Raw genomic sequence first — 19,271 nt, forward strand, 5'->3', positions numbered from 1 at the left:
AGCTCGTCCACCTCAACTGAAAAGGGAAGGATCCACCAGGACGTAAAAACCCCTGGGAGGAAGGCTCATAAAAATTAAAGTACTCTCCAGTCTACAGAACTGCAGGTTTTGCACCAACCACAATCTGCTGGAGACAGAGAAATACTTCGGAACTGCAGGTGGTACCAGGGTTTATGTAGCAGTGCAGTAAAACTTTCTCTGTCTCCATCTGCTGGCAGGGATGCATAAGCCCAGGAGTCTGGACTGATCCGGGTACGTACAGGGAACTTGGCTATGAAGATTAGGAATTTCACACTCACAATGGTGGGAGGAAGAGAGGCCATTAAATATCTATTTCTGGAGGAATTCCGTGCAACTGCGCAATGCAGAATTTGCACATAATTCTCCTCTCATGCAGAATTATGTCTGTCCTGCAAAATCCAGTACTGAAACCAGGAGCCAGCAGTTCACCCACAGGACCAAAGAAGAGAGGAGCCTGAAGCAGTTTCGGCCCATGTGACCAGATTCAGGAAGCAGTAGCGTTGGCCAGAAGAAGTACAGGCAGAGAGAGGGAGAGAGCTTGGGGTTTTGCTGGGGTGGGGAGAGAAGGGGAGAAAGCTGGAAGCACAGAGAGAGAACTGGAGGGGAGCAGGGAGGGAGAACTGGGAGGGGAGGTAAAAGTTGGGGACCTGGCTGAAGGATGTAGAAAACAGGGAGAAGAGCAGAAAGGGAAAAAGCTGGGGGTGTCTGCTTGGGGGGGGGGGGGGGGGGGGGGGTTAAAGAGCTGGGGATCTCTCTGGGGGTTGGAGAGAGAAAAATGGGAAGGACCAGAGGGAGAGCTGGGAGGCAAGGAAGAGAGTGAGAGCTGAGGGTCTTGCTGGTAAAGGATAGGGAAAGAGTGAGAGAGTGGTGGAGCTCTTTCTGGGGAGATTGGGGGGGGGGGGGGAGGGAAGAGGAAGGAGTTAGCTGAGTCAGAAGAATCAAGGTTGAAATCACCAAGAATGAAGTTTGGAATAGACAGATCAAAGTACAATTTAAGCAAAATATCAAAGTCACTGAAAAAGGCATTAGCAAATTAGAGAAGCAGCAGACAATCACCATGAAAATGTTTAAGGGAAGTTCAAAGTGTGAATAACACATTTTGAAGGATGTCTATAGTGGCCCTGCCACCTTTACCCCCTAGTATCTTTTTTTGGAGTCAAGCTGAATTATTAACCCCAAACACCTCTTCATTAGACCCTTTTACGACAGTTGCTCTTTTAGAAAATTTGAACAAATGTCGCTGTTTGGAAAGCTAAAAACTGTTGTGGGGGTGGGGGGGAGAGGAAGGGTGAATCAACCCTTCAGTTCTTCTGCCAGAAGTTTATATATGCTTCCCACTCATAATTAAACCTGGAAAGATACATGATTTTGTATTACCAAACATCTTTAGTTTACCTAGCTACTGTCACAAGCACTGGCTTTGGTAAATTCTTCAGTAGGTGCTTCACAGATTGTACAAGGCCATCTATCTGTTGCTCTGTGCTAACATGGTGAGGAAGCTCCGAGTAGTCACATGTAAGTCCAGCTTGATGAACCTGAAAGTAAAAGGACTCCTACAGCATTAGATCAGTGTCTATATTACTCCAGAAGTGCAATAGATGGACTTATAGCATGAAAGCATGACAGGAATAACTGATGCCATTCATCCATGAGCCACCTTAAATGATTAACCTGGTTTCACAATTTAGGAACCACTAAATATATTTCATATAAATTGTTCAACAAAATTCAACAGACTCAGGAGTGCTTTATAATTTGTACCTATTTTTCTTTGTATGTATATTTACGGACATAGAAGCCCAAAGTACACATATACACAAATGTATTTATGTTGTGAATGTTTATCTCCACATGAAATCATTGTTACTCCTGGTAAAATTCTATTTTGCTGAAAACAAAAATTATTTACCTAGAGAGACTCCTGAAGGAAATGGATATATTGTTTTCTGCTAACTGTTGCAAGAGTTCCTTTCAACTGTTGCCATTAATACAATTATTATCACTCTTTTAGACAAAAATGATTCTGGAATAGACCAATTCATTGATTTTAATCTTTTCTAAGTCCCATAAACATTAGTTTGTAGTGACGCAGAGGAAGTAAGAGAGAACATGCAGAATTTTAGCTATATATGTTCTGTGTGTAAATATTTCTTTTGGATCCCAGAAAGTGAGCTGTATAAATCTTTGGTACAACTTTTATTAAGCAGAAGCTAAGCAAGTTCAAATACTCATTATTACCATTAAGAACTAGGGCAAATATTAATATTAAAGAAGCTAGAGCTGTTTGTGTGTACAATATTGACTAATCTAATTGCTGCCAGCATAAAGAATTCTTGCCTGTTAAAAAACGTAAACCTCCTTACATCTCATCTTTATCATGAATCTTTATTTCACCTTTTGATAGAAAAAGCCACGGGAGAACCGGCGAGCGCCCGCTCTCCTGGGCGCGCGATACAGAAAAAAAAAATATTTAAATGAGGGCCCGCGGTAAAAGTTGGCGCTAAGGACACTAGCGCGTCCCTAGCGCCTCCGTCAGCGGGTTTGACAGCCGAAGCTCAATTTTACCGGCGTCTGTTCTCAAACCCACTGACAGCCACGGGTTCGGAAACCGGACGATGGCGTAATTGAGCGTCCATCTTCCAACCCACAGGCCGCGGGCAGATTTTTAATTTTTATTTTTATTTTCGGGGCCTCCGACTTAATGTTGCTATGATATTAAGTCAGAGGGTGTACAGAAAAGCAGTTTTTTCTGCTTTTCTGTACATTTCCCCAGTGCCGGCCGAAATTAACGCTTGCCTTTGGGCAGGCGTTAATTTCTGAAAGTAAAATGTGCGGCTTGGCTGCACATTTTGCTTTCTGAATCGCGTGGGAATAACTAATAGGCCAATCAACATGCATTTGCAGGTTGCAGGCGCTATTAGTTTCAGGAGGGAGTTGGCTGCGCGTTTTCGACGTGCTATTACCCCTTAATGTATAAAGGGTAAAAATATGGCATCGAAAAACACGCTGCCAAACGCAGGCTAACAGTGCGCTCCGTGGAGCGCATTTTACCGTATCGGCCTGATAGCAAGAAAATCCTGAGCAATCAGCAGCTTAGAGCTCTGGGTGAGTTGCATTTCTTCCTTACTTCCACAGTCAGAGATGCTTGTGAGGTTTGGGGGAATTTAGGGCGCCTGCAAATATGACTACAACAAATATGAAATGTATTTATAAAGACTCGTCTGCGATTGCTGACACACTGTCCTGTGCATGAATTCTTACTGCAGATGTGCTAGCCTCGGTGGTTTCCTCCCTGTTTTAGTTTTCTTTCTTTCCACATCATCACTTTAGATGGCCTAGCCCAACTAAGGAACAGACCCCACGTAACATGGTCCCATCCTGAGAACAGCAAGGGGAAGAATTTAAAATTGATTGATCTGAAAGTTAAGGAAGAAAGAGGGGGCTGGGGGGAGGATGGCTGCAGGCTAAGTTCCCTGTCAGGTCTGACGGAGAGCAATTGGTGGGGGGAAGAGGGCCAAGGGCAGTAAACCTTGACTAGGTAGGCAGGCAGGCATCATTTCAGACACAGAACTAGAGCGAAGGACAATATTTGAAAGCTGGTGAAGGTGTAACTTGGAAGGCGGCACATTCTTTGTCACAACTGCTGTACCTCCTCACTGGCACAAAAATGGGTGCACCCTGATCAATGTTGCTCAGGTGCCATTAGATAGGAGGGTACTGCACAAACAGGCCGATACAGTACAGTGCGCTCTGGTGGATTAGCTTAATTTAATCTAGATTCCTGAGAGTAGAAGGTGTCTGGGACATGGATATGATTACAAATATATTTTATATATATATGGCTGTTATATTCCAAATAAAAGCAGTGATTCGTACTTTCAACTAACAATTGGCTTGGTGCCATTATTTTAGGGCAGGGGTAGGTAACTCTAATCCTGGAGTGCCACAAACGGGTTTGGTTTTCAAGATATCTGCAATGAAAAACATGAGTTATATTTGCAAGCACTGCCTCTGTTTTATGTAAACATATCTTATACATATTCATTGTGGCACTCAGGATTGATGTTGCCTACCTCTATTCTAGGATAAGGGGAGAGCAGGAGGACATTGGACCAAGTTGCAAGGGTATGAAGTGCCAACGCCATGTTTCTTGTCTGAGTTCCTTCTTATAAGAACATAAGCAGTTACTATACTGGGTCAGACTGAGGATCTATCAGGGCCAGCATCCTGTTTCCAACAGTGGTCAATCCAAGTTACAAGTACCTGGAAAGTATCCAAACATTAAATAGATCTCATGCTCCTCTTCTCCCTTCTCTGAAAGAGATTTAGTAGCTTCTTTTGCTAGATTTTTAACATCAGGATAGGATGTAACTTTGTTGTCCTCCTGAGCTCTTCTCTCCCCTTGGGGGATTCCCACTCCACTCTTAAGCATTTGAGAAAAGGAAAAGCCTTAGTCCATCTCCAGATCCCCCTCAAATCCAGAATCTCTTCAAACTTCCATCTCACATGTAGAGGGAAGACACCTGAGAAATAAGAGAAGCAAGCTCCTCTTTTTGAAACAGCCTTTTCACAGAAAATCTTCCCTTTCCAAAGACAATGTCCCTTCCTCCAAGGACTCCAGTGGGCTCTCCACTTCCAACTCCTCTTCCAGGTTATCCAATGACACCAAGAGAGTTCCCAAGAAAACAAACTCCTGTGCCAAATCTAGAACCTCTCTGGAAAACTTAGTGCATTTGGGAATAGAGCTACAATGCACAGGAGCCATGAGCAATAAGGCGGAGCAATGAAAGAGGCCCAGGACCATGGAGGTCCCTCCTGCAGCAGGCTTATGCAAGGCGCAGAAAACCTGCTGCATACCTTGCATTAAATGTGCTGTAAAATTTTCTTGGGTTTGCGAGAAAGAAGCCCAAATCCCCTCCCTGTGCCCCATTCCTTCTGGAGCCAAAACAGAGGGCTCAGCAGTTCTGACTGGGCCCCCTCTATTAATGCTGCATTACGTCCAGCGCCACATGCAGAAGCCAAAATAGCACCTGTTCCCCGCAATTATACAATCTTCCGTAGCATCAGAACTACTTGATCTTCTTGCTATTAACTTTCCCATGTGTAGAAGCTGCTCAAACTGATGTAACTGAGGCTGAGTTCAAGGAGGGGGGAAAAAGGAGCCCTCAGTGCTTGAGACGTGTCAACCTCTGCATCTTCTGTGTTGACAGCATGGCCTCGGTCAGGCATGCTCCCTCCCTTTAGCTGCTTGCTCTTCATCTACTCTCAAAACAGGCAGGTCGCCAGACTTGCGTGACTCCTTCCTGCCAGTGGCACCCTCATAGTGGCTGACCCCACCGCCTGCTGCAGATCATTAGAGCTCCCCCCTGCATGCCCACCAGTACTACCTGGTTACACTGACCTCTGGAAATGTTGAAGCAAAGCTGTGGTCAGGAGAAGAGCTAGAGAAAAGGGGAGGAAGAATAAAAGAGCGAGAGTCTGACTGAAGGGTCTCGCCTTCTCTCTCAAACCTCAGAAATCAACCAGAGCTTGAAAGCACTATGGCACTCCCCTTAGGCCCTGCTCCAATAGCAAAAATCCTGGGAGCCTGAGCCAAAAATTTACTTTACCAAGGGGACAAGAAATCTTTTTGTCCCCGGAGCTGATGACTTCTCTCAACTAGGACATACAGCCCGCAGACTGATACTTTGGGGGCAGACAGAGTCCATCTCCACAAAGTAAGGCTTTGAAGCTCAAACCCTGACAGCATAAAAAATGTATTGCTACACCAGTCTAGCACATGCCACCATCTACTGGAGACAAAGAATACTGTCACAGCACTGCATATGTTATGTAGCACTACAGAAATGTTCAGAAGTAATAGCAGAATATTGACAACTGACTGCGCTGTATCCAGTCTACTACCAGTGATGATGTCACTAGAAAAGTTGTGTTCTCTATCACCATCTGCTGGCCGGTGGCAGAAACCCATATGTTGGAACTGGTCTAGCAGTGTTTTGAGAGAATAAATCATGCTTTAGGTGCAGATGATACTATTTATGCACACAAAATATGTTTTCTGTGCAGAAAGGAAGAATTTGGTTTCTTAACCAAATTGGAGTGGAGGAGTAGCTGAGTGGAGGAGTAGCCTAGGTTAGCGCACTGGGCTATAAACTAGGAGACCAGGGTTCAAGTCCCACTGTTGTGCCTTTTGACCTTGGGAAAGTCACTTTACCCTCCATTGCCTCAGGTACAAACTTACGGGCCGAAACAGTAAAAGTCGCGGGAGAGCAGGCGAGCACACGCTCTCCCGGCGCGCGCACAGGCCACTCTCCTGTGCACGTGATTTAGTATTGGCCCGCATGCAAATGAGGGCCCGCGGTAAAAAGAGGCACTAGGGACACTAGCGTGTCCCTAGCACCTCTTTTTTGACAGGAGCGGCGGATGTTAACGAGTTTGACACCTGATGCTCAATTTTGCTGGTGTCGGTTCTCAAACCCGCTGACATCCACGGGTTTGGAAACCGGACGCCGGCAAAATTGAATGAACTGCGGGCCAATTTTTAATTTTTAATTATTTTTAACTTTTGGGACCGCCGACTTAATATCGCATGATATTAAGTTGGAGGGTGTACAGAAAAGCAGTTTTTACTGCTTTTCTGTGCACTTTCCCGGTGCCGGCAGAAATTAACCCCTACCTTTGGGTCGGCGCTAATTTCTGAAAGTAAAACTAGCGGCTTGGCTGCACATTTTACTTACTGAATTGCGCGGGAATAACTATTTATTTATTTAATTTATTTACTGTTTTTTCTTGACCAACCATCATCAGAGATATCATGCCGGTTTACATGTAACAGGGGAGAACGAAGTAGGAAAAGAGCAGTTACAAAAAAACAGGGTCATGAATAACTGGGAGGTACATGAGGAAGATGCACGGAAAAGGAGAGCATCAGGCATGAAGGAGAAGGCAAACAAATACACAGTAGCAAATTTAAATATACAATATCAAACATAAATACATGATATGTGTCTCAAACTTAGGTTGGGATGTAAATGCACAGGTAGATAGGGGCATGTAGAAACGTATAGGATAGTTGAGTAAACCAAGTATGACACGAGTAGTTTAGAGAGTATGAGAACTGTATATAATACTAAATATAACATGAGTTTAAGTTAGAAAGTAGCAGCCCAGAAGGCACAGAAGATGCTTTACATACAATGCATTTGCTTGTTGTGAGTGCTATTAGTTTCGGGGGGGTTGGACGCGCGTTTTTGACGTGCTATTACCTCTTACTGAATAAGGGGTAAAGCTAGCATGTCGAAAATGTGCATCGAAACTCGGGTTAACAGTGCGCTCCGCCGGAGCGCACTGTACTGTATCGGCCTATTGGATTATAAGCCCTCTGGGGATAGGAAAATACCTACTGTACCTGAATGTAATCCACTTTGAAGTGCTGTGAAAAAGTGGAATATAAATCTAAATAAAAAAATAAATAAAATAACCTGCTAAATTTCTTTCCTTGAATCCTACCAGACCAGTCCAGTTGCATGGGTTTTTTCCCCTTATCAGCAGATAGAGACAAAAATGAAAGCTTTGCTGGAAACAGCTTAATTAAGGAACTGTGTTATTTGCAGCCTATTAGTATTTTTTTCTCAAATCAACTCCCACATGAGAAGAGGTAATCTAAAGAAAACCAAAAACCTCTCAGTAAACCCTCAAAGAAACTACCCTTTACCAAAAGGGTATGAGAACCAATACATGACAATCAATTATGCTCTTTTTTGTTCAGGTTTAGTTACCTTTTTTCTTTTTTAATTGTTTTTTTTTTATGATAGTATTATATTTTAGCTTATTATGTTTTATTTTATTCAGTTTTTAAGTTCCTGTCAAGCTGTTTTAATATCTATTTATGTTTTAATATGATCCTCGCCTAAACTTTTAGGATTTAGGCAATTCATAAATTTAATAAATGTAAATGTTATCTATACAATATCCACAAATGAGCACATCTCTGGATTGATATAAGGATTCAAGGCAAGACAATTAACAAGAAAGAAACCTAATTTTACTTTCCTCGTTGTCTTTACCAGACCATTCCAGATGCATGTGATATACCCAAGCCACCCCTAATCTGGGAGCTAACCTGAAAGACCTGCTCTTAAAATGCAGCGAAACAAATTGGTACTCTGCCCAAGGTGTTGTTGAGCCCTAGTGGAGTACACCTTGAATCTCTCCAGAACTGCAACCCCTCTTACAAATATATACAGAAGCAATAGCCTCTTCAATCCATCTAGCAGTAATAGCCTTAGTTGCCTTCTCTTCTTTTCTGTGCCTGCTGAATAACACAAACAGATCATCCAACCTCCAAAAGGCATTTATCATTTTCAAATACTTTAATAGTGTCCTACACCTAGTCAGAATATGGAGCTCCACAGGCTGTTTCCAGAACCTGACCCTAAAGACTGACAATTCCATAAATTGCTCCAAGTGAAAATTGGAGACCACCTTTGTTAAGAAAGAAGGTACTGTGTAAATTGACAATTCTTCCTCTGAAATCCTCAGAAAATGATCCCTGCATGATAATAAGATAAGAGATACATCTTGTTAAATACATTTCTACCAGAAATACTGGTAGCTTAAGTGAAGTTTCTTTAATGGGTTCAAATGGAGCCGTACCCAAAGCTCTCAACACCAGATTGAGTTTCCAAGAAAGGACCAACCCCCTAATTGGAGGCCCTAGTTGTTTCATCCCTTTCAGGAATCTTACCACATCTGGGTAAACTGCTAAGAAGCTCCTTCGCACCTTTCCCCATAACAGGACAACACTGCCACATGTATTATGAGCGAATTCAAAACAAGACCCTTCTGCAAAAAGGAAAGAATTTCCAGTATTGATGCCTTTAATGGAAGGACTCCCAACTCCTTACACTGAGCATCAAAAACTTTCAAAACATGGATATAGGCAAAGGAAGTCAACCTTTTTCTAGCCTAGAGCAATGTGGAAATCACTACCTCGGAATAACCCTTACTCCTTAACCTTCTCATCTCAAAAGCCAGATTGCAACACAAAAGCAAACCTGCTGCTTGCAGATCCTGATGTAACAACTCTTGTACCTGACTGAATCTCAAAGGCCCCTGTACCATGAGCCTCACCAGATCTGCAACCATGGTCTCCAGGACCACTCTGGAGCCATGAGAATTTATAAAACCTCGATGTCTGTATCTGCAGGATAACATGCCCTATCAATGGTCAAGTAGGAAAGACATACAGAAGAATCCCATGAGGCCATGCCTGAGACAGGGAATGCAGACCTGCTGACCCCAGGTTCTCTATCATACTGAAAAAATGTGGGTTCTTGGCATTACTTCTCAATGCCATCAGAATCATCTGAGGTCCTCCCAACTCGTATCAAACCAAGGAGAATGCCATATCCGATAGTTTGCATTCCCTGGGATCCAATGTGTGTCTGCTTAAGAAGTACACTTGGACATTTTCCACTCTACCAATGTATGATGCCGAGTGTGCAAATAGCTGACTTTCAATTCACTGGAACAATAGTTTCACTTCTGTCGAATGCTGCACTCCTGGTCTCCCCATTGCTGGTTTATGCAGGCTACTGCCTTAACACTGTCCAATAACACTCTTACCACCTTTCTCTGAATTAGCAGGAGAAACTCCAGCAAGGCTCTCCTGATTGCCTTCATCTCTAAACAACTGACTGACCAAGACTCTTCTGCTACACTCCAGTGACTTTGAGCTGTATGACCCTGGCAATGAGCTCTCCCATCCTAATGAGACTCGCATCTGTGGTAACCACCATCTAATTCGGAATCTCCATTCCCTTGGACAAATTGTAGTCTAAGAGCCACAACACCAAACTGTGCATGGCCTCCTCTTGAAATGACAGTCTGCCTTTGCATTACTGAGACTGAGGATTCTGCCTTGAAAGTAAAACTCTCTGAAATTGCCTCATGTGAGTACTTGCCCATGGAATCAGATCCAGAGTTGACACTATTAATCCCAGCACTTGGGGATAACCCCAAGCTCTGGGACCCTGCATTCTGAGAATCTCTTGCACCTGATTCTGAAGCCTCTTCATTTTCTCTGTTTTGAGAACACATTCTCTTTCAGTGTCAAAACGGACTTCCAGATAGGGTCAAAGGATGCTCATGGGAAAATTGATTATCTGAGATCCTGTAACAGCCTGATTACAGCTTCTTCCAACTTTGCCCAAAGCAGTCATAGAGATATGGAAGGACCAACATGCCGCTGTCACAACCACCATCACTTTGGAAAAAGTCCTTGGGGCCATACCGATTATGGTCTGAAACTGAAAATGTCCTCCCAGGACCACAAATCTGAGAAACCTCTGATGATCCTTTCTGTTTGAAATGTTAAGATATGCTTCTGAGAGATCCAGGAACATAAGAAACTCCCCTTTTTGTATCGCTACAATTACTGATCGAAAGGTTTCCATGCAAAAATAGGTCAATCTCGAGGACAAGTTCATCTTCTTCAAATCCAGAATAGGCCTGAAAGTGCCCCTCTTTCTTAGGCATCACAAAATAAATGATGTAACCTCACTGACTCCATCCTTCCTTTGGTACCACCAGAATGCTGCTGCCAACTGGAGAAGGCATTCCAGAGTGTCCTGCACTGCTGTCTTTTTTCTTCGAGAATGAGAGGAGAAAATCATGAACATGTCCACTACAGGATGTGCAAATTCTAGTGCATAACCATCTCTTTTGACAAGACAGGATCCATGGATCTGTAGTAATGAAATCCACTCTCCGTAAAACTGGGACAACCAACCCCCAATTTGCTGAGGCAAAGAGTGGACCCCTTGACTTTAATTGTGGTCCTTTCTCCCCCTGCCGTCAATGTAGTGCCTCTCCAGTTCATACAAAAGAACGGCGCCTTGTTCCAAAACTGTTTTGCAAGGAAGATGACGAGGACGCTGCCAACTTCCCTGGTCAATTACACCACATGTCCCTAAATTTCAGCCTGTTGGGAATCCCTTTATGAAGCTTCATGAGCTTATCTTCAAGTAACTTATGAACTCCGTGAATGCCGGTATAGAAAAAACTCAAATAAATAAATAAATAAATAAAATAAATACTTTGACTTGCCCAAAGCTTCTCCAAATCCTCCCAAAAGAAGAACATTCCGCCGGAAGGGTAGTTTCCCCAGTCGAGATTTGGACCAAACATCTGCAGCCACAACAGATGTCTGGCCTAAACCAAGGCAACCATTCCTCTGGCTAATGTCTGAATAAGACTACAGAGGGTATCTGCTAAAAAGGCAAGACCAGCCTCCAAGCATTCTGCTTCCTTTTCCATCTTCAGAAATGCTTACAGGAAGATAACCTATTGCATCCAGCGCAGACATACTCTTGACATATAGCTGCTGCAAACTGCAGCTCGGAGAGCCAAAGCCGACACCTCAAAGACCTGTTTAAGATAATTTCTTTCTTCCTTTCCAGGCCATCCTTCAAGGCCACACTGCAATGCTCTCTATTGGAATTGCAGTCTTAGTGACTGCGGGACCAGTATCACCTTAGGAAATCTCAACAGTTCCAAGGCTTCTTCTTGAAGTGGATAAATCTTAGCCATGGCTCTCCCAACCTTGAGACTGGCGTCAAGAGTTTCCCACCCTGACAAAACTAAGGCCCTTGGCACCCTATGAAAGAGGAAAGTCTTTCATAGGGCCCTCAAAATATGGTCTTTTTCCTGCTCTAGTTCTACCTGCTGAACCTTAATTCCCAGGTCTACAAGAGACTGCTTTATTGCTTGTAGTTCCTCTCTTTTAAACAAGTGAGCTACCTGGGGATTATCTACCTCTGCCACAGGTATCTCATTCTCTTCAAGGGGGCCCTACGCCAGGTCCTTTTTACCTCCTCCCCAGCCATGAAGGCGCTCAAGGAAACATCTGCTGATGCCACTGATACAGCATCCCATTCCAGATCCAGATTCCTCCGGGTTTTTTGGCCTGTGAAGGAATAGCCAGAGAAGGGATGGAGAATCTTCCTAGAAGAGCAGATTTCTTTGCTCCTGCACTCTTAATTAGAAAAGCCTGATGCATGAAAATCTCAACTTCTGCGGAAAAAAGCTCCAAATAAGAAAAATCCTCTTCCTCTCTTGTCTCTGACCCTACCCCAAGTTCCTCCTGCAGAGATGAGGACTCCCCCTTGGGAAACAGCACTGAAGACTCCCATACACCTCCGTGTCTTCTGCAGAATTGCTAAGGGTCAGATTCAAAATGGCTCCCGCCACTGGCATACCCAGCTCTCTTCTAGTTGAACCACTGTAAGGAGCTGTCTTTGAAGGCCTTTTCATATTGGCCAAGACTCTCCAGAGCAACCCTCTCCCCCTCTGGAGCAGGATTCAGATAGCCCAGACGCCAGGATACTGCCACAACAATGCCCATAAGTGGAACACATTTTACCATGCTTTACGGTGGTGGCACCACACGGTTGTACACACATGGCTCTGCACTGTTGCAAATATTTCCTTTCCTACCAAGCCCCTAGGATTTTCTTAGATTCTCCACTTGCACTATGGACAGACAGGCCCCGGCCAACTACTCTCCTGGCTTGAGAGCTGCCACTACTGCAGCTTTCAATTTCTAAAAAAATGTTATCCTGCCAAGGGGAATACAAAAAAAATCACCCAACATAAAAGAATGAGGGTACCTCCTTCCTGCTAGGTCCTTCTTTGGTCCAGAGGGTATAAGGAAAGAAGAAGGAGGGAACCAGCACCACTGGCTTTCAGTCCCCCTCCCCCCCCCAGTAACAGGGTCCAGCCAGCCAAAAGTTACTGACACCCTTGCTTGCCCTTTTCTCAAGTAGAGGGGAAGGCCTTAACCACTCAAAAGCACCTCTCTGGGAGTCTATCCACTAAGTTCACAGACTTCAGGATTGGCACATCTACATTTATTGGAAATAAAGAAATACTGAAAGGTTGCACGTGGCATTGTTCCTTAAGAAGGCTTTTTCCAGAAAAGCTTCTATTCTCTGTCTCCATCTGCTGACAGAGGAGAAAAGCCCGTGTGTCTGGACTGGTCTGATAAGGGTGATGAGGAAATATGTTTTATATCCATAAAACATATTTTATTTCCAATAAGCATGGCATCTATCCACATTTCTGGGTTAGTGTGCTTTTTTTTTTTTTTTTAAAACTCCCAATACATTAGCATAAAATTAGATTACTGCATTGGGAGTTACAATATTTTTTGTTGTATGCTGAATTTCAGTGCACATTTTTATTGCACAGCTCATGACATCAGATCCTGAGAAAGATATATTGTAAACAAAGATTACATGAGTGAGGGCAGCTGGGTACTTGAATAATGATTGATGGCAAAAGAAGATTTACTGTCCCACACAGTATTCTACCTTCAGCAAAGACCAAAACATTTAATCTCATTGTTGTTCTCTAAATCATTTAAGCCCGGGTTCAAAAGTAATATACAATCTACAAAGCAATTCAAGACTAACTTCCATTGCACCAATGAGAACTAGAAGATGGAAAAAGAGTTCTATTTTCATTATACAAACTTTTAATAATTACGGTTTTACATTTGAAACCAACTAGAATTATACATTAGTTTGCCACTTTGCTATATACCACATATACCTGTTTATACAATTTGAAATTCTGCTTTTACCATTTCATAGTCTGGTAAATCCAACCGATTTTTTAAACTGTGCACAAGCTGGACAAGTGATTTCATTCTGCAAAAGAAATATTGATTTCGTTTTAGATGCAGGTTTTAAATTGTGTATGAGTAAACAAAAGCAGTTTTCCAACAAGGCAGTGGGCCCAGGTCATCTAGCACAAGTATCAGTAAGAACAAAACTGCAAGAAACCACTATATGAGGCCCATATTTTAGATCAAAAAGTTGTATTTTCCCTTGTTCATTTTTCTGGCATCTCAATTTCTCATTTGGGGGCAATTTTCAAACTTTCTGCACTGGGACAAAAATTGCTCCTTCTTACCCATGGACTCTATGCCGATTTTCAAAGTGGAAGTATGTATGGACTTGTTCTTTGAAAATCGCTGCGGATACAGATCACCTGCCGGCTTTCTATGCAGGTAGAAGTTTGCTTGAAAAGTAAATGTGAGTATTCAAAAAATGAAATCTATAAGTAGATTTTTCCTGTCCCGACCTCAACAGGCCTCGGGGAATGCCTTCCTCTCAATGTGGCTAAAAGTAAACCCTGGGCAACAACTCCTGGACTCTCAGCCGCACTGAGGGCGGGCAACTGATTTACATGAGTAATTTTAAGAGTGTTTGCATATGTGTGGGTACTTTTTACCCTTAGACTTTGTGCTAATTTTCAAAGTAGAATTACACTGAGTTTTTAAACTTTGAAACTTGCCCCAAGAAAAATACCTGCAACACATCTGCACCTGCCAATTTGTGTGGGTACATTTCATGGCAAAAACTCTGTGTGTATTTCTGACAATTCAAGTGCATGTGCACAGAGTTCCAAACCCCCTCCCAACTCCACCTCCAAGAATGCTGTGTCCTACTGTGTGTAAAAATATGTCAACAGAGGCCTTACCTGAGCACTTTTACATCCATATAGGGTGGGCAAGACTAGCATGCTACTGTCAAAGACATCTCTGTCCAAATGTTCTGATAGTTTCTTTTCAATGATTTCATTTTTCTTGGGCTAGAACGATACTGCCTCACATTTTCTCTTTTGGAAAGGGCTATCCCGAGTTTCCTACATTCTTTTTCTTCCCTGACCCAGCAGTTTCCTCCTGCTCAGTCAGAACCATGTCCGAGTTCTGGCACCATAGCCTTCGTTCGGAACTCACCCAGGTTTTGAAGCCCACTGCTGCAGTGTTTCCTCACTATCATCATCACAAAAATCTGCAAAAGCGGATTCCAGATCCTCCAGTTGTCGGATGCGGAATTCCACACAGTCTACTAAGTCCTCCTTGGAAAGCAAACAGGAAGAGCTTAAGAAAGGCATACTATACCTCCAACACAGAACATACACTTTAAAATGAAGCTTGAAAAAGCAGAACTGAAGAGCAATGTGAACTGACGGAGACCTGAACTTATCTGCCGGTTAGGGGGAAAACTACTGTTTTGTCAAATGCTCAAGGGCCGTGACTAACTCTTGAACCACGAGGCCTATTGCAGTGACACAACTGTACACAACACACAGTGCATATAGAAAAGTTAGAAAAGCACATGCTGTAGTATATACAATAAGTATTATCAATTAAAAGTTTAAAAAATACATCTTTTAGACTTCTGTTGTAGTCAGGCCCATTTATTTAGCTTTGCTAAATAAATGGGCTTTGCTCCTTTTGTTCCCATCTACATTCCCTTTTGCTCCTTTTGTTCCCATCTACGTTCCCTTTTGCTCCTTTTGTTCCCATCTACATTCTCTTAATATTTTTGTCTTTTCAAGTATCTCATTTTTGTTTTACCACTTTGCCATCTCATCTTTCAATTATTTTCTCTCTTTTGTATTCTCTCTGCAGACACAAACTTACACAGCCAGCTTGCACCGATTTAGCCTCACACAAACACAGCCACAAACATACACACCCAGTAGTAGATACTGGAAACAATATTCTGTAGTGAAAATAATTACTGAGAGTGCTACCAAAAAGGACACGAGGCCAGAAGAGCAGAAGAAAAATGACGACTCCTTGGAAAAAAGATATAGCAGAAAAAAATAAAGCACTATGTGCTAGAGATATGCATTTGTTTTAAACAAATTAGACAATTTCAACAAAATTGTCTAATTCGTCATGGTTCGGGAGCACTCAAAAATGAAAGAAAGTTTTCTGAAGTTTCAGAAAAATTTGTATTTCGTGTTAGTGTGCACTAATGGGAGTTAGCGCGCACTAACTTTAAAATGTTAGTGTGCACTAACTATGGTTAGCGCTCACTAATACGAAATTCAGGAACCATGAAAAAAAAAGTCCTGAACCGCGGAAAAACCAAAATTACCTACGGGGAACCCGAACCGAACCACAAACTGAAAAAAAAAAAAAAAAAAAAAGATACATATCACAACTGTGTGCAGAGGTATTATTGGTAAACAAAGGACCGAGGATACAAAAAATAAGAAAAATTCAAAACATCAAGCTGAGATATGCTGCACTTAATAAACTGAAAAAAGCAGAAACACTGCAGATGCACAAAGAAAACAGAAATGAGATACCGTATTTTTCGCTCCATAAGACGCACTTTTTTTCCCCCAAAAGTGGGGGGAAAATGTATGTGCCCAGACGCAGAGCCGGTTTAGCACAAATTTTTTTTTTTTTTTATTTTCCCCCTCTGAATCCTAGGTGCGTCTTATGGTCAGGTGCGTCTTATGGAGCAAAAAATACGGTACATCTAAACAAAACATTTATTGAGAACTCACAGTAGTTCTACAGGGAACTACAAAAGAACATCGGTGCTGTTAAAATACTGCCAACCAAAACAGAAACAGAAAAAAGCTCAGTAGAGCGCAACAGAGAGGCAGAATGGCTACACAGATTTAAATCAATCATCTTTAATTAGAACCAACATGTGCTAGAAACCATCACATATTAAAACCATCAACGACGCATTATAATTCAATGACCATTCATACACCATAACCCTAATACCTTTAAAATTTAACATTAACGGCTTGGGTATATACCATTACCTCAATGTTGACATGCCCAACATATAGCGTTTTTTTTTTTACTAAATCTAATACATATATATAACAATTTATATATATATGTATTAGATTTAGTAAAAAAAAAAAACGCTATATGTTGGGCATGTCAACATTGAGGTAATGGTATATACCCAAGCCGTTAATGTTAAATTTTAAAGGTATTAGGGTTATGGTGTATGAATGGATGGTATGCATGGTCATTGAATTATAATGCGTCGTTGATGGTTTTAATATGTGATGGTTTCTAGCACATGTTGGTTCTAATTAAAGATGATTGATTTAAATCTGTGAAGAAAATTATTGGAGTATTTATTGGCATTACAATTGTGCCGAGTCCTCTGTTACAGGTTTTATGTTTATAGTTAGCAACAGAGGTGTACGTACGTTACATTATTACCTGAATAGGTTACACAGAACACAGGACAGCATGGAAGAGGCAGACATTAAAACGATGGCATGGCCTGAAGGAACAAAAAGGCTAGAAAGCAGGTTAAGAAAAAAAACCAAATTGGAAGTGTTCTCGCCCTGATTCAGGGTCCAACTTTTGGTTCAAGTATTCTTCATCGAGCCCTGGTAAACTGCAAAAGTCAATTGATCAGATAGCCAGAATTAACACCACAATGGCTAATTATAAGAAAAACACTTCATTCAATGACAGACCAAAGTAACATTCCCCCCAAATTATCAATCAATAGCTTGCTTACCTACAATCTATGTGCTATTCACTGCAATAGATTCAAATAGAATATATGATCACATCAACTAACAACATTATGGTAACAAGAGAAGAAGGGTAACAAAAGTGGAGCATATGTTATCCATGGACAAACCAGACATCTCACAGCACCGAGTCGAGTGCTGCCTCCTTCCATTGACTTGAACAAGTTAATGTAAATTGGTTATTTACTCTCTCAGATAACAGAAGTTAGCAAGTAGCTCATTTAAAACAAATTGAAGAAAATTCTTTTTCACTCAGTGCATAGTTAAGCTCTGGAATTCATTGCCAGAGGATATGGTTACAGCAGTTAATGTAACTGGGTTTAAAAAAGCTTTAGATAAGTTCCTAGAGGATAAATCCATAAACTATTTCGGTAATTAATAAGCAATAGTAGCTTGTGATCTATCTAATGTTTGGGTACTTGCCAGGTACTTGTGACTTGGATTGGCCACTGTTGGAAATAGGATGCTGGGCTTGATGGACCCTTGGTCTGACCCAGTATGGCATGTTCTTATATCCTCATAGCTCAAAAGTTACTAGAACTTCTGAACATGGGTACGTGTATCGGTGCCCTCGTCGCCTTAGTCTAATCTTATCCATTATGTGGATAGTTGAAATATGCCTTGCTCTCCCTCGTCGCTCCTTAGATATGTTTAATATATAAATATATATACAGTGGCTTGCAAAATATTCGACCCCCCCCCCCCCCCCCTAAAAAAGTCAGCAAATTTGTATGGATTACAAATGACACACAGATTGTTTCAGACACTATGTTCATTGCAAACCAGTATGCTCTTAAAGTAAATTTTCAAAATCACAATTCATAATTTCTCTGCATTTTTTTGTAAAATAAAATTAAAAACTGAAAAATGCTGCTTGCATATGTATTCAACCCCTTCGGACTAGTAATTGGTAGAATCGTGTTTTGCTGCAATAACAGCTTTAACTCTGTTGGTGTTAAGTTTCTAACAGCTTTGTATACTTTTTGGGAGTGATTTTTGCCCATTCTTCCTGGCAGATTTGCTCTAGGTTGTTCGGATGATGCGTATGGACTGCAATTCTCAAATAGTGCCACAGATTATCTACAGCCCAACCAGAGTTAGGTAACCAGCTACATAAATTAACCTGCTAACTTGGAGTATTGTTCCTACACTAGCTTTCTTCTTGGTTTTTACACTGTAGTGTTCTATCCCCAAAACAATAATGTTAAAAAAAGACTAAAAATATAGGTTTCTATTACCATGCCACCTGCTTTAAAGTTCATTTTTCTTCTACTCTCAGCCTGGTTCTTGCATTCTGTTTGTTGATCATACTAGGGTGGTCGGTCCACTAAAGCCCTCAGTCTGAAGGAAGAAATACAAGCAGAACAGAAAATATACAGGAGAGAAACCATTTCCATGTTTTGAGTGAAGTAAAACTATCAGAAAGACAGAGAAAATCATGAAAAAAACAAAACAAAGATCACGAAATGGAACAGCTAAAGTCTAGCTAAAGAATATGAGAAAAGCTTTCTAAAGAAAGCAACCCTTATAACTTCTCAGAAAACCAAACTACACATCAGAAAAATCAAGTCCATGTTCTGAATGTAATAACCATTTCCTTCAGAAATCCCGTTTCATAAGAAAATCAAAATACCACCTAACAGCTAAATCAAGTTCGAGCAGGAAATGCGAAAGTAATTTTCTTGTACTGAATCTGACAAACAGCCAATGTACTTCCACAGAACGACTGGCACCTCCCATGCCACTCTACCTTGCTGCTATATGCCTCAGGGTATACCTTGGGGTTCTTTGTGCCCCTCTGTCTTACTGCCACACCCCAGACCTTATATCTTGGGGCGTTCCTGCCATTCTGGGAGCAGGGCTGC

At 41.8% G+C, this 19,271-nt stretch overlaps 1 protein-coding gene across 4 annotated transcripts in view; it reads right to left on the reverse strand.

Moving 5' to 3' along the window:
• C2H5orf22 (chromosome 2 C5orf22 homolog) overlaps positions 1 to 19,271 on the reverse strand; it is an 84,153-nt gene that overhangs the window by 11,527 nt on the left and 53,355 nt on the right. For 3 of the 4 annotated variants that reach the window (XM_029590502.1, XM_029590499.1, XM_029590501.1), the window contains exons 6-8: positions 14,828 to 14,949; positions 13,667 to 13,733; positions 1,417 to 1,574 (exon numbers count right to left, since the gene is read on the reverse strand). In XM_029590502.1, the coding sequence (XP_029446362.1) occupies positions 1,417 to 1,574; positions 13,667 to 13,733; positions 14,828 to 14,949 (347 nt within the window). The remainder of the gene's footprint in view (positions 1 to 1,416; positions 1,575 to 13,666; positions 13,734 to 14,827; positions 14,950 to 19,271) is intronic. The other variant, XM_029590500.1, reaches the window with a different exon arrangement.

This window comes from Rhinatrema bivittatum, chromosome 2 (assembly GCF_901001135.1).
Source record: "Rhinatrema bivittatum chromosome 2, aRhiBiv1.1, whole genome shotgun sequence".
NCBI lineage: Eukaryota > Metazoa > Chordata > Amphibia > Gymnophiona > Rhinatrematidae > Rhinatrema > Rhinatrema bivittatum.